General features: G+C 39.9%; 1 protein-coding gene and 1 non-coding gene across 3 annotated transcripts in view; both read left to right on the top strand.

Moving 5' to 3' along the window:
- Window positions 1-2,285: 2,285 nt before the first annotated feature.
- Window positions 2,286-2,388, top strand: LOC123927331. The gene has a single exon (XR_006815417.1). It is a non-coding gene; the product is annotated as a U6 spliceosomal RNA (small nuclear RNA).
- Window positions 2,389-6,824: 4,436 nt separating this feature from the next.
- RANBP2 (RAN binding protein 2) overlaps window positions 6,825-21,068 on the top strand; it is an 81,887-nt gene continuing 67,643 nt past the window's right edge. For both annotated transcript variants that reach the window (XM_045980345.1, XM_045980344.1), the window contains exon 1: window positions 6,825-7,009. In XM_045980345.1, the coding sequence (XP_045836301.1) occupies window positions 6,938-7,009 (72 nt within the window). In that variant the 5' untranslated portion in view covers window positions 6,825-6,937. The remainder of the gene's footprint in view (window positions 7,010-21,068) is intronic.

The raw sequence follows: 21,068 nt of genomic DNA, 5'->3' as shown, positions 1-21,068 counted from the left end.
AGCACCCAGCTCTCATGTATTTCTAATGTGAAAGGAAAAATGATATAACTGCTCTAGAAAAGAGCTCGGCAGTTTTTTATGTTAAACCCTAACACCCACCACAGCATCCACCAATCCCAATCCTGAATCTTTACAGCAGATATAAGTGAAGTTTTCCTTAAAGGGCTAGAGAGTTGGGACACCTTCGTGGCTTAGTTGGTTGGTCGTCTGCCTTCAGCTCATGTCATGATCCCAGGGTCCTGGGATTGAGTTCTGCCTCGAGACTTGCTCAGCGGGGAGCCTGCTTCTCCCTCTCCCTCTGCCACTCCCCCTGCACGTGTGTGTGTGCTCTCTCTCTCTCTCTCTCCGATAAATAAATAAATAAATCTTTTAAAAAGGGGGCTAGAGAGGCCCCTGGGTGGCTCAGTGGGTTAAGCCTCTGCCTTCAGCTCAGGTCATGATCTCAGAGTCCTGGGATCGAGCCCTGCATTGGGCTCTCTGCTCACCGGGGAGCCTGCTTCCCTTCCTCTCTCTCTCTGCCTGCCTCTCTGCCTACTTGTGATCTCTCTCTCTGCTAAATAAAAAAGATTTTTTTAAAGGGGCTGGAGAGTAAATATTTTAGGCTTAAAGACATAGGTCTCTGTCACAACTACTCTGCAATGTCACTGTAGTGCAAAAGCAGCTATAAGATAGGTATGTAAATGAATGGACAAAGCTGTGCTGCAATAACATTTTATTTGCAGAAATAGGCAGCCAGCCCATAGGCCATAGTTTGCCACCTCTTGCCCTAGAGAAATGAAAACTGTGTTCATTGAAAACACGTTTACAAATGTTTATAGCAACTCTATTCATAATTACCAGAAATTGGTAACAACCCAAATGTCCTACATATAGTGAATGGCTAAACCTGCGGTACATTCATACAGAACTATTACTCAGCAAAGAGGGAGAATAACCTACATGCAAGGACTTGGATGAATTTCAGAAGCATTATCTAAGTGATCTAAGCTAGTATTAAAAGGTAACATACTATATGATTTCATTCATATGATATTCTTGAAGTGACAAAACTAGAGTGTAAAGAAATGATCAGGGGCGCCTGGGTGGCTCAGTGGTTTAGGCCACTGCCTTCGGCTCAGGTCATGATCTCAGGGTCCTGGGATCGAGTCCCGCATCGGGCTCTCTGCTCGGCAGGGAGCCTGCTTCCCTCTCACTCTCTCTGCTTGCCTCTCTGCCTACTTGTGATCTCTCTCTGTCAAATAAATAAATAAAATCTTTAAAAAAAAAAAAGAAATGATCAATGGTGAGGGTTGAATGTGGGGTGACTCAGAAGTAGTTGGTAGAAGTAGAAGATTCATGGGAATGAATCTTGGGGGATGATGGACTGGTTCTCTATCCTGATTGTGGAAGTAGTTCTATGAATCTATACATCTCAAAAGTCATAAAGCTATATACTCTCCAAAAGGGCAGTTTTTTGAGATGAGTATTAACCATTCATACCAACATCAATTCTCCCTATTAAAAAGAGAGTAATCATTTTGTGCCTTCATTTCCTTACCACCTAATTCCTTCTTAGCCATTTGCATGCTGTTTTTTGTCTGTACCATTTCTTTCAAAAATCGAGTTTAAGGAAGCAAGTTTAAAGAGTTTTTCATCATTCCTGTTTTTTTTTTTCAAGATCCATTCACTTATTTTAGAAAGAGAACGAGAGTGTGAAAGCAGGAGCAGGAGGGGCAGAGGGAGAGGGAGAGAGAATCTCAAACAGATTCAGCACTGAGCGCAGTGCCTCACATGGGGCTCAATCTCATGATCCAGAGATCATGACCTGAGCTGAAACCAAGAGTTAGATGCCCGACTGTGCCACCCAGGCACTGCGAGCTCTGTATTTTTAATAAGGTCCTCAGCCTGACATGGGGCTCAGCCTCACCACCTTGAGATCAGAACCTGAGCTGAAACCAAGAATGTGATACTTAACTGACTGTGCCACTCAGGCTCCCCTGTTCCTGATCTTTTGGTAGCATTTTATGCTGTTGATTATTCTCTCCTTAAAGCTCCACTTTTCAGCTTCTGGGATGTTGTACTTTTGGATTTTCCTTCAGCCACATTGAGTGCTACAGTTACATAACCTGCTCCTTTTTATGTTTAATGTCTGAACAGCAAGCGACAGAATTATAGAGAACTGTGCTGTCCAACACACTAGACACATACGGCACTTGAGCACTCGAAATGTAGCTTCTGCTACTGAGCAATGAAGTTTTAAAGTTGATTTAATTTTAATTAATTTAAATTTAAAAACTTGATACCCGGTGCTCACTTCTGCAGCGCATGTGCTAAAATTGGAATGACACACAGAAGATCAGCATCCTGAGCATGGATGACATGCAAATTTGTGAAGCATTCCATATTTACAAATTAACAAAAAGATAAACAAACAAACTTGAAATTCAGTTCAATTCCTGAATACTTCTAAGTATGTCTGGAACAACTTGGGTATATTAATCTATTTTTTTAACCCTAATTCTAATCTAAATCTAAATACAGATCAAGTATTTTTCATGAAACCAATCTGATCTAAATCTAAATAGATCAAGTATTTTTCATAAAACCTTGGCTTCTGAATTAAGATGTAAATGTAAAATATACACCAAATTTTAAATGCTTAGTACAAAAGGTAAGATAGCTTATTAACAATTTGTTTCTATTAATTGCATGTTGAAATTGTAATATTTTAAGTATATTGGATTGAATAAAAGATTATTAAAATTGGTTTCTCCTGTTCCTTTTCACTTTTTAAAGTGTGGTTTCTAGAATATTTTAAGTTACATGTTGGGTCACATTAGACAGCACTGATTTGGGGGACTCGGTTCCCATAGATACATACATATGTACATATATACACACATATACACATACATGTATGTGCATACAAATACACATTCATACGCGTGTGTGTGTATTCCTTAATTTATTATTTGTACAAGCTTTGTCTCACATAATTCCAGGCAGGGTTGTGCTGTCATGTGATAGCTCCAAACCCTCTGTCAGTTGATGGGTGAAAGATCCATTTCAGCACATGAAAGACAGTTCAGACTGTATGGACGTCAAAAGCGGCAAGTGCAAGAGCCTCTTTTCAGAGAGGCAATCAAATCAAAAGTTTTAAAATGAAAACAACTTATGTCCAAGAACCAAAAAATGGCAATGTGCGGTCATGTTGGTTCTTTTTGTTTCTGAGGTTCTTCATGAACATTTTACATCTCATCATCTATTGAGTTCAAAGGCCATGAGAACATTCATGCTGTCTATAAAGCAGTAGTTTAGGATGACTGTAGAATTGTACAAATCGGGAAAACAGAAAATGATGGGATGAAGTGACAGTATGAATGATTCTGAAGAAAAAAGAAATTATGTGATATATGAAAGATGTATCTGCAGTTGATGGTAATTAGCAATAGAGGCTATAGGTATTTGAGATGAGAGAAACTTGTTTGACCAGCGTCAATGTTAAATGCCTGTTAGTTCAATTAGTTCAGAAGTTAAGGACTCTGATTAATCAGGTAAAACAGCTGCTAATGGAAAATGTCATAAGCCAAATATTTCTATGGATTCAACTCTCACTTGAATTTGCATCAACATGAGTAATGGAGCCATTAGAGTGGAATTCATCCCCCTGCTAAGGAGTTCCTTTGTAGAGAACATTATAGTTAGATGTACGATTTGGAGGATGGGTAATTACTTGTGAGAAATTTGAATGTAACTGGTTTGTGCTGGGAAAAGATGTGGACTAGAATGGACATCATCATGGAGAATGTCTATTTGAAAGCACAGGTCAGACTCATCTTCCTATTTGGTGAAAATTAAGTTTTTTTAAAAAAGATTTAATTAATTAATTTTAGAGAGAGGGTGGAGAAGAGGGAGAGAAAATATCCAGCAGACTTCCTGCTAAGCCCAAAGTGGGGGCTCAGCCCCACAACCCAGAGATCACACCCTGAGCCAAAATCAAGAGTTAGAGGCTTAACATTCTGAGCCACCCAGGTGTCCCCCAAATTTATGTTTTGAAGCATAATAAACATACTTAAGAAAAGTCATCTGAGTTCCCCAAGAAGATTCTCCTTTTGGCCTACTCCTTTTCAGTTTATTTGACTTAAACAGAGTAATGGTAGTGATTTTACTAGGTAAGTGTGCTTGGGAAAGTTGCTTGCTGTTCACTCCCTCGGTTTCCTATCTGTAAAACCAAGGATGATAATATATAGTAGTACCCTCCTGAAGCTGTTGAGAATTAAATGAGCTAATACATGTCAAATGTTAAGAGAAGGACATGGAACAGATCACGTACTTATTTGTTAGCTATGGCTGTGTTAGTAATAACACATCCAAGGCAAACTCATGGCTTCAACTGTCACTTAAGGTTTATGACTTCCAATCCATCACTGATCTTCATCTTACTATTCCATCTATATATTAGGTATCTCCACTTGGATATATAAACAGCACCTAAAGGGAAACAAATCAACTATCTAAAATAGGATCTTCTATCCCAAACCATATTCTCTTTGTTCTTTTTTTTTTTTTTTTAAGCTTATCTATTTACTAGAGAGAAAGAGAACACGCAAGCACACAAGTAGGCAGAGCACCAGGCAGAGGGAGAAGGAGAAGCAGCGTCCCAGCTAAGCAGATAGCCCGATGCGGGACTTGATCCCAGGATCCTGGGATCCTGACCTGAGCTGAAGAGACGCCTAACGAGGACTGAGCCACCCAGGCACCCTAAGTGTTATTTCTAATACATGTCATACTACTAATCTCAGAATCATTTGCTTCTTTTATTCACGTCCAATATGACTGAGATAAAAGAGAACACTCTTTCTCTTCCCATTATAAAATGATACTTGCTGATTGTAAAAAATTTGGGAAGATATGGAAAAATCAAAAAGGAGAGACTGGGAAGATGGCTTGTAGAGGCCAGGTTAATTCTAGGTGATTGGATATAGTTATATTTTGCCTACATTAAAAAAAAAAGATAAAAATAAGAATAGTTTGTCCGGTTAAGCACCCAACTCTTGGTTTTGGCTGAGGTCATGATCTCCTGGTCCTGGGACTGAGCCCCACATGGGGCTCCACACTGGGCTTGGAGTCTGCTTACCATTCTCTCTTTCCCTCCCCTACTGCACGCTGCCTGCACCACTCAGCCTTGTGCACATGGATACTCTCTAAATAAAATCTTAAAAAAAAAGATAAAAATTATCCATAACCACAAATTCTAAACTTCCAGCTAAAAATTTCAACATATTTCATTTGTTTGATATTTTCCCAGATAATTAAAACCCTATTGTATGTATATAGGGATATGATCTTTTTATACCGAATGTCTTCACCACTGAAAACATTTTAAACTAAGATTTTAAAATTCAAATTTCCAAAGTAAACTTTTTTTAATGACTTGTTTTTGTTTTATGGCTACAATATTTACTCAGATATTCCTGAAGATAATAATTTAATTCTTCTGCTCTTTGTTTTGCTTCCTCTGGTACTTGTTCTAAGCTAATTATTACCCTGGATATTCTAAAAAACCTGCAGGTACCTTGTTTTCAGTAGTGAAAACATGAATGAAGGGGCTGTGTAGGTGTAGAGTTTATTGCCTTCATCCATGGTAGAAGAAATGAGGCAGGCCCACTTATGTGAACATAAATTGTTACTAAGTGTTATGGCTCACTTCATTTGTACTGCTTTGGGGGTCCTGACCCAAAATGATTTTGTAGGAGGGAAAATCATTGTTGTACATTAATAGAATTTTGCTCTTGTTTTAAATTGCTCTCAAGAACAGAATGACTATAAAACAGAAGTGTTTTTCTTATAAAAAAGAACAGGTGTGGGAGATGTATCGTACCACCAAAATACAAAGAATTTTAAACCTCCTTTTCAAATTAAACTGTGTAATTTCATAAATCAGATAATTTAATCAAAACAAAATACTGTTTTTAAATGTATTCTTTATTGTTTAAATATAACTTGTAAATGTTATTCTTTATTGTTTAAATATAACTTGAATTCAAAAGAAGCATTTTCCAGACCAGTATGTAAGTTCAGGAGTATCACCAATTTGACTTTGTTTTTAAGTCGTCAGAATATTTGACTTCTTTAGTAAGTTGACTTATTCCTGTTCTGAGAAAGCCATTCAGAAAAAAGCAGTCTCGGAGTGGGGGTTGGGAGAAAATAAATATTTTTGAAGCTTTGGAAAATACAGATGACTCACGTTTAGATGATTACTATAAACATTTGGTAAATACCGTTCTGCTATTGAAATATATTTGTATATATAAATATAAAAATGGGGGGCTCTTCAAATTACACAATTATAACGGTCCCAAAAGAGTTATTTGTGGCCTTTTAATTATGGACTTTCAATTTTCTCATATAACATGTTCTTTCGAAATACATGAATTTTAACATGTATGCTTCTTACTCACACGTGTCCGACATAATATATTTAACCAACAGTCTCCAGAAAGGTTTCCAATTTTCACGCTCACCAAAATGGACTGAGAGTGCTTTTCCCTTCCACAGCATCACGTAATTAAAAAAAGAAACGGCCGAAAGTTTTGAGAACCCGCGCGGTAAAACACCGTCCCGCTGATACGATTACTAGTTCCTCGGTCCTAGCGTGGCGTTGAACTTCCCCGTCCCACGCCTCACAGCAGACGCCCGCACAGCGTAAACCGCACCAGGCCTCTGCACAACCACGCGTAGCCAAGAGCCGGGCCGCCCAGAGGGCCGTGCGCGGCGGGAGGGACGCCAACGTCAGCGTGGCGCACAGTGCTGACGCAACACGCACGCGGGGAGGGCCGCTTGTCGGCCGGCGACGGCGCTGCGTCACGGGCTTTCAGGCGCTTCGCTCTTGGAGACGGCGACGGCTGTGGGCCTCGGCTCTGGCCTCCCGCGCCCTGGGAGTCAGGTCGGTGGCGCGATGAGGCGCAGCAAGGCCGACGTGGAGCGGTACATCGCCTCGGTGCAGGGTTCCGTCCCATCGCCCCGAGAGGTGAGTGGGTCCTGGAGAGCCTGGTGGCCTCCGCCCTGGCTCTGCCGCGGCCCCGCGCGGCGCCGGCGTCATGGCTCCCGGCGGCTGCCGCTCCCTGCGCGTTGAAGCGGGCCGGCTCCCGCGATCCGGTGGGCGGCGTGGCGCTCGTGAGCTTGAGGTGAAGGGTGGGGGTGGGAAGGCCGCGGCGGGTGCCGTTGGCGCCAGCTCTTCCTCTTCCTCCTGGCCTGCTCCTGACGGTCCTTATTGGCGGGCCCATCGCGTCCCGGGGTTCTCGGCTGCGTCCCCGCGGCTTCGTCACCGGGGCTCCGGAGCCTGCCATTTGCGGCGGGTTTCTTCTTTCCCGGACAGTTACCGCTGCGGCGGAAGCGTGCCGCTTTAGAGCTCCAGGCTTTAGAGGTCGGTGGAACCCAGCGCGGGGGCACTGACGCTCCTCCGGGGGGGCTTTTACTGCGGTGACGGGCAACCATCGTACGTATCCAGCGGACTGGTGCAGGGGTGGCCACACTTGCAACTCCCTGACAGACCGCGCAAATGACACTGGGAGTTTCCTCTATTTTGAAGCATCTGTCATTGTGCGTTTATAAGGATTCTGTCCCTACTCTTCACACTCCACTCTCCCATTGCCTGTACTCTAAAAGGCTTCTTTCATCTGCTTTTTTTTTTTTTTTTTAAACGCAGTCTTGGGTATTCTGAATTTCTTACAGGCCGTTGTTACTATGGCTTGAAATTTTTAGCCTTTTGGACAACATGCTCAGCATATTTTTTCTCTTTTAAGATATTTTGTGCCAGATATTTTGGGTTCATCAGAATCTTAGTGACTGGATGTGGAGGTGAGGAAAAAGGCTAAGTGTGGGTGGTGTGCACAGGATCTTGAGTCAGTTTTCTTGGGAGTTGAATCACAGTACTGTCATTTGTAAGCTTTGTGATTTGAGGCAAGTTAAATACTTCAGTAAGTTGGAGTAATGGTATTAATAGGAGTATATAGGATGACTCATGGTAAACATTTAGGGCAATGCCTGGCACATAGTAAGTACTAAACGTTGATGTTAAAAGGACAGTCATTCAAGCTCTCTTCTAGGTAAGGGCCTATGAGAATAAAGATGTATGAGGAAATTAAAAGAAACCCAGGGATGAACATGATAATAATAGCTGCATAACTGTATCTTTAATCATATACTAGGTATATGTCTTTGTAGGATTTTGCTAATGGGTCTGGTTTAGTTTCTTTTAGGAATAAGGGAGTAGGTTACAGCTTGTTCCACCAGAAGAGAGGAATAGGTACCTACATACAGATTGTAATTTTAACTGCTGGCATAGTCATAAACAACAAACGTGGTGCTGGAGTCTAAAACAGAGCTTCATTAAAGGTTTCTGTACTGCTGAAATTGACATACTTTTTAAAAAGCCAAGTTTAGAGCTTTCATGAGATTTTTAGTGGGGACCCTGGCTCTGAAAAGATTAAGATCTTAATTCTGTAGACAGAATTTAGAATGTTCTTGAACTACTTAACTATTCCATCAGATAAAGGGGGATGGAGTCAGAATTTTAAAGACTGGTTATTATGGCCACCTCTGTTTTACATTTAAAGAGTATTATTTTAATCAGATGTTTTTCTTCAAACAGGAGAAATCATTTACTTTAGAACTTGGGGATTTCAGTGGGATTTTTATTAGCACATGAGTAACTTTGTAACAGGTGATGGTATTCTATAAACTTAGGTCTAAGTGAAAGGACAGAACAGGGTGCTTTGGATAGTTTCAGAGGGAGAGGGTGGTGGGGGCAGAGACGGGGCTTTGAAGAGTAGAAAGATCAGTATTTACTTGGCTTCCAGTTTGGTAGAGATTGGCCATATGTGAGCTGGTGATGCTTTCTGGGATGTCCCAAGTTCTGGAATGCAATGATGGGTACATAGTCTTACCTTTCCAGGCTTCTGTTATGCTTTCATTTGTTTGTCTTTTTTGTTTTGTCATTTTCTGTTCCTTCATGTCTGCTTTTGTCCTTGTTGAAAGTATCACTTGTGTTTCTTTTTTATTCTCTAGTTAGATTCTATTTAGTTTTCCTAGATTTCTGTTGAGTTGGCCTCCCAATCCACACCCCTAATTCCTACTGCTCAGATGCACTCTGACAGCTCCTAGTTGTTTGTTTACCGTATACTTTAGACTTCCAAATAACATAATACATACTTTTATTGCTCTGTCTCCTTTTCCACATTTTATATGTTTTCGCCTCTGTCCTGCAGATCTCTGTCCACAGATTTTTATATTTTTGCCTCTGTCCTGCAGATCTCTGTCCACAGATTTTTCTCCCCCTCATCTTCCAGTTTTGTTGTTGTAATTTTTGGCTAGATGTATAGTTTGTGTTTATGTAATTATGATAAGGTACATATTTTGCATTCAAGCCACCTTTATTGTGTAGTTTATTTTTCCTGGAGCTAATCGTTTCTTTATTTTTTTTGGTTTGTTGAGTTATCTAGGAAGTATTACTAATTCTTTACCCAAACTCAGTTTAGCTCTCAAGTGTGATCAAAGAGGTCACATAATCCATTGATTTCAGCCTGAAAATTTTTTTAAGAGTCTGTCTTATGGAGCACTCTTGTCTTACCGCTGCAGTCTGGATTGGCTTCTCCTTCTCTTGGCTACACAATTCTACGGCTGGGGCTTGGCTTTATCATCATCTTGAGAATAACCTTCAGTTTTTTTTCTTTTTTAGACCCTTGGTTTTTTGTAATTCATGTCCTTTTGACTTTCTCTGTTTTGGTGCAGCACAGTCTCCAGTTGACTTTGAGAAGGGTAGATGGAATTTTTTTTTTTTTTTTTTAACATGATATGCCTGAAAAAGTTTTCACCTAATTTATAGTTTGGTTATCAGATTCTAGGTTTGAAATAATTTTTTCTCTAATTCTGAAAGTTTTTTTTTCCTAAAGATTTCTGTTTATTTATTGGACAGAGTGAGAGAGGGAATACAAACAGGGGAGTGGGAGAGGAAGAAGCAGGCTTCCTGCTGAGCAGGGAGCCTGATGTGAGGCTGGATTCTATGGCCCTGGGATCATGACTTGAGCCAAAGGCAGATGCTTAATGACTGAACCCCCCTGTTGCCCCCAATTTTGAAAATATTGCTTTATTTTCTGATCATTTGTATTGTTAGAAATCTGATGTGATTCTTGTTATTGATAGCTTATAGATTTTCTGGAAGTTTCCTTTAAGTTAGAAAACTCATTTCCTTCATTTCTGGGACATTGTGTTATTTCTTTCAGCATCTCTACACCCTGCCACCCATCCCAAGCTCCCTCCTCCCCTCACCCCAGTCTTACGTTTTTGTGAACTGAAGGTTGGGTCTGGTTTGCTCTCCGTATCTTTCTTACTTGTGTCTTTTTTCTATTTTTAACCTTCTCTTCCAAGGGAAGGAGATTGGGGAACTCATTGTTCAGTATCTAGACTTTGCTTATCTGCCTCTATAACTCCTGCCCTTACCCTTGTTAGGACTCCTCAAGTTTGGAGCCTGTTGATTTATACTGAGAAAAAATCCATTTGCTTAAGCTTTTTGCAGTGTGTGTTGGGGATCTGGTATAATGGTGGAGAGTGATTTGGCTGTGCAAGAGCTGGGTTAATGTGATGTCCCTCCAGGTCTGAATGTTCCTCTTTTCAGCCCCACATCAGTTTTGAGAGTTAAGAGTGTAAATGAATTTAAATATTTGCATACAGTGGCATAAAGTGCCATGGAAAGTGTCCTGAATCGTGGATTGACTGAATTATGGATTGGCTCTTTTTCTTTCTACCTATGTATCCTTAAACAAGGCACTTAACCTCCTTAGGCTTCAGTTCCTTTATAAAATGAACAGAACAGAGACAGAAGAATATCAAACTTCCCCACAATTTTATGGTTCTGTATATTATTATTTAATTAATTGCTCTTCATTTATCCTAAGATATTCTTCAGTGGGATATTTTGAAGCAAAATAGACATTGGAGTTGGTTTTTCTATTATGTGTTGATATTGTAACTAGTGGGAATCTATTCATTTTTTAAAGGGGGGAAGAAAGCTCTGTTCATTGTAATGCCATCTTGATTATTGTATATTGTCATAAACTGCTTCATATGTCTTAAATTTATGGATTTGGGTAGGGGAGAGAGGCTCTTATGATTGCACTTCTAGCCTCCTTGTTTTTCTCAGGTGTTTATTAATACTGAAGTTTAAGATTGCTTGTGGTTCTTTACTATATTTATTTAAAATTATTTAGAGGGAGAGAGAGAGAGAGAGAGAGAGAGACTCTGAAGCAGACACCACACTGAGTGCGGAGCCCAGTGTGGGGCTCTTTCCCATGACTGCAAGATCATGACCTGAGCTGAAATCAAGAGTCAGATGCTTAACCAACTGAGCCACCCAGGCGCCCCTTTAGTTCTTTTAAAATATATCCTGTTAAGGATGTATACTCAATACGGTTATACTGAAGTCTCTTGGAATAGTTTTCTGAGAATACGTCACTATTTTGACATAAAACGAGAGGATATTTTATATAGCTCTATTGAGATACAGTTTACCATTTAAAGTGTACAGTGTGACGAGTTTTGGTATGTTATGTTATTGATGTTTTAAGTTGTAAAATATATGTAGTGAATCTGCCATTTTAATGCTTTTTTGAAAGTTTTTTTATTTTAATTCCATTGTTAACATTGTTCTATTAGTTGCAGATACACAATATAGTGATTGTATTACAGTGATTATACAGTGGTCATCATAAGTGTATGTCTTTCATCCTTATTACCTATTTCACCCATCCACTTTCCCATTTCGCCTCTGGTAACCATCAGTTTGTTCTCTGTAGTTAAGAGTCTGTTTCGTGGTTTCTCTCTCTATTTTTTCCTTTGCTCGTTTGTTTTGTTTCTTAAACTACGCATGAGTGAAATCATACGGTATATTTGTCTCTCACTTATTTCACTTCGCGTTATACTCTCTAGCTCTGTCCATGTTGTTGCAAATGGCAAGATTTTGTTCTTTTTTATGGCTGAGTAATACTCCATTTTGTATATATGTACCACATCTTTACCCATTTAACTATATAGCAATAAATATGTGTGTGTGTATGTCCTCTAGAATTAGTGTTTTTTTAAAACTTTTTTTTTTAAAGATTTTATTTATTTATTTATTTGACACACAGAGATCACAAGCAGGCAGAGAGGCAGGCAGAGAGAGAGAGAGAGAGAGAGGAGGAAGCAGGCTCCCCGTGGAGCAGAGAGCGCAATGCGGGGCTCGATCCCAGGACTCTGGGATCATGACCTGAGCCGAAGGCAGAGGCTTTAACCCACTGAGCCACCCAGGCGCCTCCTTTTTAAAACTTTTTTTTTTTTTTTTTAAAGATTTTATTTATTTATTTGACGGAGAGAGAGATCACAAGCAGGCAGAGAGGCAGGCAGAGAGAGAGGAGGAAGCAGGCTCCCTGTGGAGCAGAGAGCCTGATGCGGGGCTCAATCCCAGGACCCTGAGATCATGACCTGAGCCGAAGGCAGCGGCTTAATCCACTGAGCCACCCAGGCGCCCCTTTAAAACTTTTTAAAAAAAAGGTTTTAAATTTTCATTTGAGAGAGCGAGCTTGTACACACAAGTGAGGGGGGTGGCAGAGAGAGAGGGAGAAGCAGACTCCCTGAGCCCAACAGTTCCAAGTGGCGCTGGATCCCAGGACCCTGAGATTACAACCTGAGTTGAAGGCAGACACTTAACTGACTGAGTCACCCAGGTGCCTCTGAATTAGTGTTTTTGTATTTTTTGAGTAAAAAACCAGTACTTAATGATTACTGGATCATATGGTAGCTCTCTTTTAACTTTTTGAGGAACCTCCATGCTGTTTACCATAACGGGTTCATCACTTTGCATTCCCTCCAAAAGTGCAAGAGGTTTCCTTTTTCTGCACATTCTTGCCAACAAGGATGGAAATTTTAGCCATTCTGATAGGTGTGAGATGATCTGTCATTCTAGTTTTGAATTGCATTTCCCTAGTAATGAGTGATAATGAACATCTTTTTATGTGTCTGTTGGCCATTTGTATGTCGTCTCTGGAGGAATGTCTGTACATGTCTTCTGTTCTTTTTTTTTTTTTTTTTAATATTTTATTTATTTGACAGAGAGAAATCACAACTAGGCAGAGAGACAGGCAGAGAGAAAGGAGGAAGCAGGCTCCCCGTGGAGCAGAGAGCCCAATGTGGGGCTCGATCCCAGGACCCTGGGATCATGACCTGAGCTGAAGGCAGAGGCTTTAACCCACTGAGCCACTCAGGTGCCCCGTCTTCTGTTCTTTTAAAAATTGTATTATTTTTGGGGTGTTGTATAAAGTCTTCAAGTATTTTGGTTTTGCTGTTTTGTTTTAAAGATTTTATTCATTTCACAAAGAGAGACCCAGCTAGAGAGGGAGCACAGGTAGGGGGAGTGGGAGAGGGAGAAGCAGGCTTCCTGCCAGGCAGGGAGCCAGATGCCCAGCTCAATCCCAGGACCCTGGGAATATGACCTGAGCCAAGGCAGATGCTTAACTACTGAGCCACCCAGGCATCCCATCTTTATGTATTTTGGATATGTCATTTGCAAATACCTTCTATTCAGTAGGTTGCCTTTTAGTTTTTTGATTCTTTCCTTCAGTGCAGAAGCTTTTTATTTTCATGTACCAATAGTTTATTTTTGCTTTTATTTCCCTAGTTTCGGGAGACCTGTCTAGGAAAAGGTTGCTGTGGCTGATGTCAGAGAAATTACTTTTTGAGCTCTCTTCTATGAGTTTTATGGTTTCAGGTTTCACATTTAGATCCTTAATCTACTTTGAATTTATTTTTATGTATGGTTTGAGAAAGTGGTCCAGTTTTCTCCTTTTGCATGTAGCTGTTCAGTTTTCCCAACACCATTTGTTGAAGAGACCGTCTTTTTCCTATTGTATGTTGTTTCCTCCTTCGTTGGAGAGTAACCATATAATTGTGCGTTTATTTTTGGGCTTTCTGTTCTGTTCTGTTGATCTGTGTGTTTTTGTGCCAGTACTAAACTGTTTTGATTTTTTGTTTACAGCTTTGTAATATAACTTGAAGTCCAGAATTGTGGTACCTCCAGTTTTTTTTTGTTTTTTTTCTTCCCTTTTCCAATCTTGGCTATTTAGGGTCTTCCATGGTTGCATACAAATTTTAGGATTGTTTGTTCTAGCTTTGTAAAAGATGCTCTTGGTGTTTTGATTGCACTAAATGTGTAGATGGCTTTTGTTGGTGTCAACCTCTTAACAATATTTGTTCTTCCAATTCATGAGCCTGGAATAGCTTTTCATTTTTTCTGTCGTTTGCAATTTCATCATTATTTTATAGTTTCCATCTCTTGTGAAGTTTGTTCTTAGATATTGTATTATTTTTGGTGGAATTATAAATAGGATTATTAATTTCTCTTTCTGCTGCTTCATACATAATGATTTATAGAAATGCAATAGATTTCTGCACATTGATTTTGTATGCTTGACTTTACTGAACTGATTTATCAGTTCTAGTAGTTTTTTTGATGGTGTCTATGTATAGTATCATATCATCTGCAAATGGTGAAAGTTTTATTTCTTCCTTACCAATTTGGGTGCTTTTCATTTCTTTTTGTTGTATTTCCGTGACTAGGACTTCTAGTACTGTGTTGAATAACAACAGTAGTTAGAATGGATATCCTTGTCTTGTTCCTGACCTTAGCCGTTGGGAAGCTCTTAATTTTCCCATTGAGTATGATGTTCACTGTGGGTTTTTTACGTAAGGCTTTTATTATTTTGAGGTATGTTCCCTCTAAACTTACTTTGTTGAGGGTTTATATCATGAATGGATGTTGTACTTTGTCAGATGCTTCTTTTGCATCTTTCGAAATGAGCATATGGTTTTTATCCTTTCTCATTGACATGATGTACCACGTTGATTGATTTGCAAATGTTGAACTACACTTGCATCCTGGGAATAAATCCCACTTGGTTGTGGTGAATGATTTTTTTAATGTGTTGTTGGATTCAGTTTGCTAGTATTTTGTTGAAGATTTTTACAAATGTGTTTGTTAGATCTATAGTTCTCTTTTTCAGTTGTGTCTTTATCTGGTTTTATTATCAAGGTAATGCTGGCCTTGTAGAATGAATTTGAATTTGGAACTTTTTCTTCCTCTTCTGCTTTTTGGAATAGTATGAGAAGAATAGGTATTAAGTTTTCTTTAAATGTTTGGTAGACTTTTACTTTGAAGCTGTCTGGCCATGGACTTTTGTTGGGAGTTTTTTGATTACCGATTCAGTTTCATTGCTGGTAATCAGTCTGTTCATATTTTCTCTCTCTTCTTGCTTCAGTTTTGGTATGTTATTTGTTTCTAGGAATTTATCTGTTTCTTCTAGATTGTCTATTTTGTTGGCATGCAGTTTTTCTTTTCTTTTCTTTTTTCTTAAAGATTTTCATTTATTTGGGGCACCTGGGTGGCTCAGTGGGTTAAAGCCTCTGCTTTCGGCTCAGGTCATGATCCCAGGGTCCTGGGATTGAGCCCCGCATCTGGCTCTCTGCTCAGCGGGGAGCCTGCTTCCCTTCCTCTCTCTCTGGCTGCCTCTCTGCCTGCTTGTGATCTCTCTCTGTCAAATAAATCAAAATTAAAAAAAACCAAATAAATAAAAATATTAAAAAAAAAAGATTTTCATTTATTTGACAGGGATCACAAGTAGGCAGAGAGGCAGGCTCCCTGCTGAGCCCAGTGTCCTTTGCAGGGCTTGATCCCGGGATCATGACTTGAGCCGAAGGCAGAGGCTTTAACCCACTGAGCCACCCAGGCACCCCGGCATGCAATTTTTCACAATATTCTGTTACAGTTGTATTTCTGTATTTCTGTATGGTGGTTGGTATGGTGGTGGTTGTGTCCCTTTCATTTGTGATTTTGTTTGAGCCCGCTCTCCCCTCAGTAGGCTAGAGGTTTATCAGTTTTGTTGATCATTTCGAAGAATCAGCTCCTGGTTTCATTGATTTGTTTTTTTAGTTTGTATAACATTTATTTTTGCTCTAATTTATATTATATTCTTTTGCTGGTCTTGGGTTTTGTTTATTCTTTTTCTAGGTCTTTTAGTTACATTGTTTGGGGATTTTCTTCTTTCTTCAGGTGCACCTGTATTGCTATAAACTTTTTTTAAAAAAGTTTCCATTTATTTATTGGAGAGAGAGCTAGCAAGAGAGAACATGAGCAGAGAGGAGAGGGAGAATTAGGCTCCCCAGTGAGCAGGGAGCCGCACGCAGGTCTCAATCCCATGACCCTAGAATCATGACCTGTGTTGAAGGCAGATGCCCAACTGACTGAGCCACCCAGGCACCCCTGAACTTCCCTGTTAAAACCTCTTTTGTCATATCCCAAAGATTTTTGCTCCGCTGTGTTTGTTTCTATGTACTTTTTGATTTCCTTTTTGACTCCTTGGCCTGCCCATTGTTTAGTAGTATATAATGTTATTAAACTACATGTATTTGTGGTCTTTTCAGATTTTTTCTTGGGGTTGATGGCTTGCCTAATCATGTTGTCAGGAAAGATGCATGGTATAACTTTGGTCTTTTTAAATTTGATGTGATTTGTGGCTTAATTTGTGTTTTGTTCTGGACAGTGTTCCATGTGCACTTGTAAAGAATATGTATTCTGCTGTTCTAGGATGGAACATTCTGAATGTATCTGTTGAATCCATGTGTTCCACTGTGTCATTGAAAGCGACTGTTGCCTTGTTGATTTTTTGTTTGGATGATCTGTCCATTGATGTAAGTGAAGTGTTGAAGTACCTACTGTTATTTTATTTTATTTTATTTATTTTTTTTTTTAAAGATTTTTAATTTATTTATTTGACAGACAGAGATCACAGGTAGGCAGAGAGGCAGGCAGAGAGAGAGGAGGAAGCAGGCTCCCCGCTGAGCGGAGAGCCCAATGCGGGGCTCGATCCCAGGACCCTGAGATCATGACCTGAGCCGAAGGCAGCGGCTTAATCCACTGAGCCACCCAGGCACCCCCCTACTGTTATTTTATTACTGTTGATTAGTTCCTTTATGTTATTAACTGTTTTGTGAATTTGAGTGCTTCTGTGTTGAATGCATAAATATTTATAATTGTTATGTCTTGTGGTTGGATTTTCCCCTTTACAATGATACAATGTCCTTTTTTTATCTCTGTTACAGTCTTTGTTTTCAAGTCTCTCTTGTCTGATACAACTATTGCTACTCCAGCTTTCTTTTGACAGCCATTTGAATGATAAATATTTCCTTTCCCCTTACTTTGAATCTGCAGTATCTTTAGATCTGAAATGAGTCTCTTCTAGGCAGTATATAGAAGGGTTTTGGTTTTTTTTTTTTTTTTTTTTAAATCCAGTCTGTCACCCTATGTCTTTTGGTTGGAGCATTTAGATTTAGTCCATTTACATTCAAAGTAATTACTGATAGATATACATTGCTAATTTATTACTTGTTTTGTGTAGTTTTGCTCTGATCCTTGCTCTTTTTTAGTTGGGTTTAGTGATATACTTGGGATCCTTCTTATTTTTTGCATATTTATTACCAGCTTTTGATTTGTGGTTACCATTAGGTTTGTATGTAACATCTTCTGCATTTAGCATTCTGTATGAGTTAATGTTTGTTTATGTTTGAACCCATTCTTCTCCTCCTACCCCCATGTTTTAGGTATACAGTGTCATTCATTAACATCCTTTTGTGAGTCCGTTGACTGATTTTGACAGATAAAATTATTTTTAAGGATAAAAGTCGCTTTTGTGATTCCTCTTTTTCATACTTACAGTCTTTCCTTTCCACTCAGAGTCCCCTTTAATTAACTTCTTGTAGGGCAGGTTTACTGGTCATGAACTCCCTTAGTTTCTGTTTGTCAGAAAAACTCTTTTATCTCTTCTATTTTGAATGATAGCCTTGCTGGATAAAGTATTCTTGGCTGCAGATTTTTCCCTTTCAGCCTTTTGAATCTATCATCCCACTCTCTTCTGACCTGCAGAGTTTCTGCTGAAAAAAATCCACAGTGGTACCACAGAAACACAGTGGTATTCTCAGAGATGGTCATGATTTATGCTGGGGTCGTTGGAGGGAAATGGCCCCTGTTAGCTCCTTTGTTCCTGGAGGGGATTCCCTGTTATCCTTGCCTCTTTGTGACACACTCTGAGATTAGTAAATAACTCTTCCTCACTGTATACCGCAGATATTTTTCAAGTTGCTGCTTCTGTGCTGTGTCTCTGTAGGCTGTTAGTTGTGCTTTGTGTATGCCTTCTGGGCTCTCAGAGCCAGATCCCCCTGATTTTTAAATTTCTTGGCCTCTCTTGCTTTCAAAGCCAAGTATTATGGGACTTCATCTTACCCCTGTAGACTCCTTGGTGTGATAATCGGTTTCTTGCCCTCCACTGTGCTGTCTCCCTCCTCACCTTGGATGGCCACAGTCTGTTTTGCTCCCAGATCATTCCTGCCTTCTTTCCTGTGGTCTCTTCTCAACCTTAAGGTTCACAGCAATATTGTGGAGAAGGTACAGATACTCCCCGCATAACTCCCTGCCTGCACACAATGCTTGGCCTCACCCGTTATCAGTATTCCCCACAGAGTGGTATACTTGTTAACAGTTGAACGTATTTTGACATATCATTGGCACCCAAAGTCTGTAGTTTGTCTTAGGATTCATTTATGGTATTGTACTATCTGTGGGTTTTGACAAATATATAATGATGTATATCTACCACTATTGTGTCACACAGAGTAGTTTTATTGTACTAAAAATCCTCTGTGCTCAGCCTATCATCCTTACCCCTAGTCCCTGGCAACCACTAATCTTTTTAATTTTTAATTTTTTTTTTTAGATTTTATTTATTTATTTGACACAGAGAGAGAGCGATCACAACTAGGCAGAGAGGCAGGCAGAGAGAAAGGGGGAAGCAGGCTCCCCACTGAGCAGAGTGTGGGACTCAGTCCCAGTGTGGGACTCAGTGTCCTGGGACTCAGTCCCAGGACCCTGAGATCATGACCTGAGCTGAAGGCAGAGGCATAACCCACTGAGTCACCCAGGCACCCCAACCACTAATCTTTTGTGTCCTCATAGTTTTGCCTTTTTCAGAATATCTTACAGTTGGAATCATACAGTATGTAACCTTTTCAGATTGACTTTTTCCATTCAGTAATGCGTACTTAAGTCTTCTCCATGTCTCTTCATGGCTTGACAGTTCATTTGTTTTAAAGTGCTGAATAATATCTTATTAACTGCATGTATCACAGTTTATTCATTCACCTGCTGAAGAACATTTTGGTTGCTTCAAAGATTTGACTATAAAACTTTTGTATGCAGGAATTTGGGTGACTTAAGTTCTAAATTCTTCTGAGTAAATACCAAGGAACACTATTGCTAGATCATTTAAGTGTATGTTTAGGTTTTTAGATTTTGGGGGTGTGTGTGTACATGTGTATGTCTATGTTTAGTTTTGTAAGAAACTGCCAGACTGTCTTCTACAGTGTATGTACCATTTTGCATTTCTACCAGCAATGAATGAGAGTTCCTGTAACACCACAGCCTTGCCATCATTTGGTGTTGTAAGTGTTCTAGATATTGGCTATTCAGATACATATGTAATGGAATCTTATTTTAATTTGCAGTTAAATCAGTGTGGATTTTTTTATATACTTATTTTCTGTCTGTATTATTACTTTTTTTTTTTTTTTGGTGATGTGTTCAGATCATTGATTGATTTTTTTTTTTTCCCCAAAGATTTTGTTTATTTATTTGACAGACAGAGATCACAAGTAGGCAGAGAGGCAGGTAAAGAGGAGGAAGCAGGCTCCCAAACCTAAGGCAGAGGCTTTAATCCACTGAGCCACCCAGGCACTCCCATTGATTCATTTTTTAAAAAAAATTTTTATTTATTTCTTATTTTTTTATAAACATATAATGTATTTTTATCCCCAGGGGTACAGGTCTGTGAATCACCAGGTTTACACACTTCACAGCACTCACCATAGCACATACCCTCCCTAATGTCCATAAGCCCCCTCCCCCTCTCCCAACCCCCCTCCCCCCAGCAACCCTCAGTTTGTTTTCTGAAATTAAGAGTCACTTATGGTTTGTCTCCCTCCCAATCCTGTCTTGTTTCATTTATTCTTCTCCTATCCCCCTAACCTCCCATGTTGCATCTCCACGTCCTCATATCAGGGAGATCATATGATAGTTGTTTTTCTCTGATTGACTTATTTCACTAAGCGTGATACCCTTAGTGTCATGCTGATACCACGTGATACGACGTGATCCACGTCGTCGCAAATGGCAAGATTTCATTTCTTTTGATGGCTGCATAGTATTCCATGGTGTATATATACCACATCTTCTTTATCCATTCATCTTCTGATGGACATCTAGGTTCTTTCCATAGTTTGGCTATTGTGGACATTGCTGCTATAAACATTCGGGTGCACGTGCCCCTTCAGATCACTACGTTTGTATCTTTAGGGTAAATACCCAGTAGTGCAATTGCTGGGTCATAGGGTAGTTCTATTTTCAACATTTTGAGGAACCTCCATGCTGTTTTCCAGAGTGGTAGCACCAGCTTGCATTCCCACCAACAGTGTAGGAGGGTTCCCCTTTCTCCGCATCCTCGCCAGCATCTGTCATTTCCTAACTTGTTACTTTTAGCCATTCTTTTTTTTTTTTTAATATTTTATTTAGTTGACAGAGAGAAATCACAACTAGGCAGAGAGGCAGGCAGAGAGAGAGGAGGAAGCAGGCCCCCAGCGGAGCAGAGAGCCCGATGCGGGAGTCGATCCCAGGACCCTGGGATCATGACCTGAGCCGAAGGCAGAGGCTTTAACCCACTGAGCCACCCAGGCGCCCCAATTTTAGCCATTCTCACTGGTGTGAGGTGATATCTCATTGTTGTTTTGATTTGTATTTCCCTGATGCCGAGTGATGTGGAGCACTTTTTCATGTGTCTGTTGTCCATCTGGATGTCTTCTTTGTAGAAATGTCTGTTCATGTCCTCTGCCCATTTCTTTATTTATTTGACAGAGAGAGATCACAAGTAGATATAGAGGCAGGCAGAGAGAGAGGGAGG

This window comes from Meles meles, chromosome 16 (genome assembly GCF_922984935.1).
Source record: "Meles meles chromosome 16, mMelMel3.1 paternal haplotype, whole genome shotgun sequence".
Classification (NCBI taxonomy): domain Eukaryota; kingdom Metazoa; phylum Chordata; class Mammalia; order Carnivora; family Mustelidae; genus Meles; species Meles meles.
This window is presented reverse-complemented; position numbering and strand designations above follow the sequence as displayed.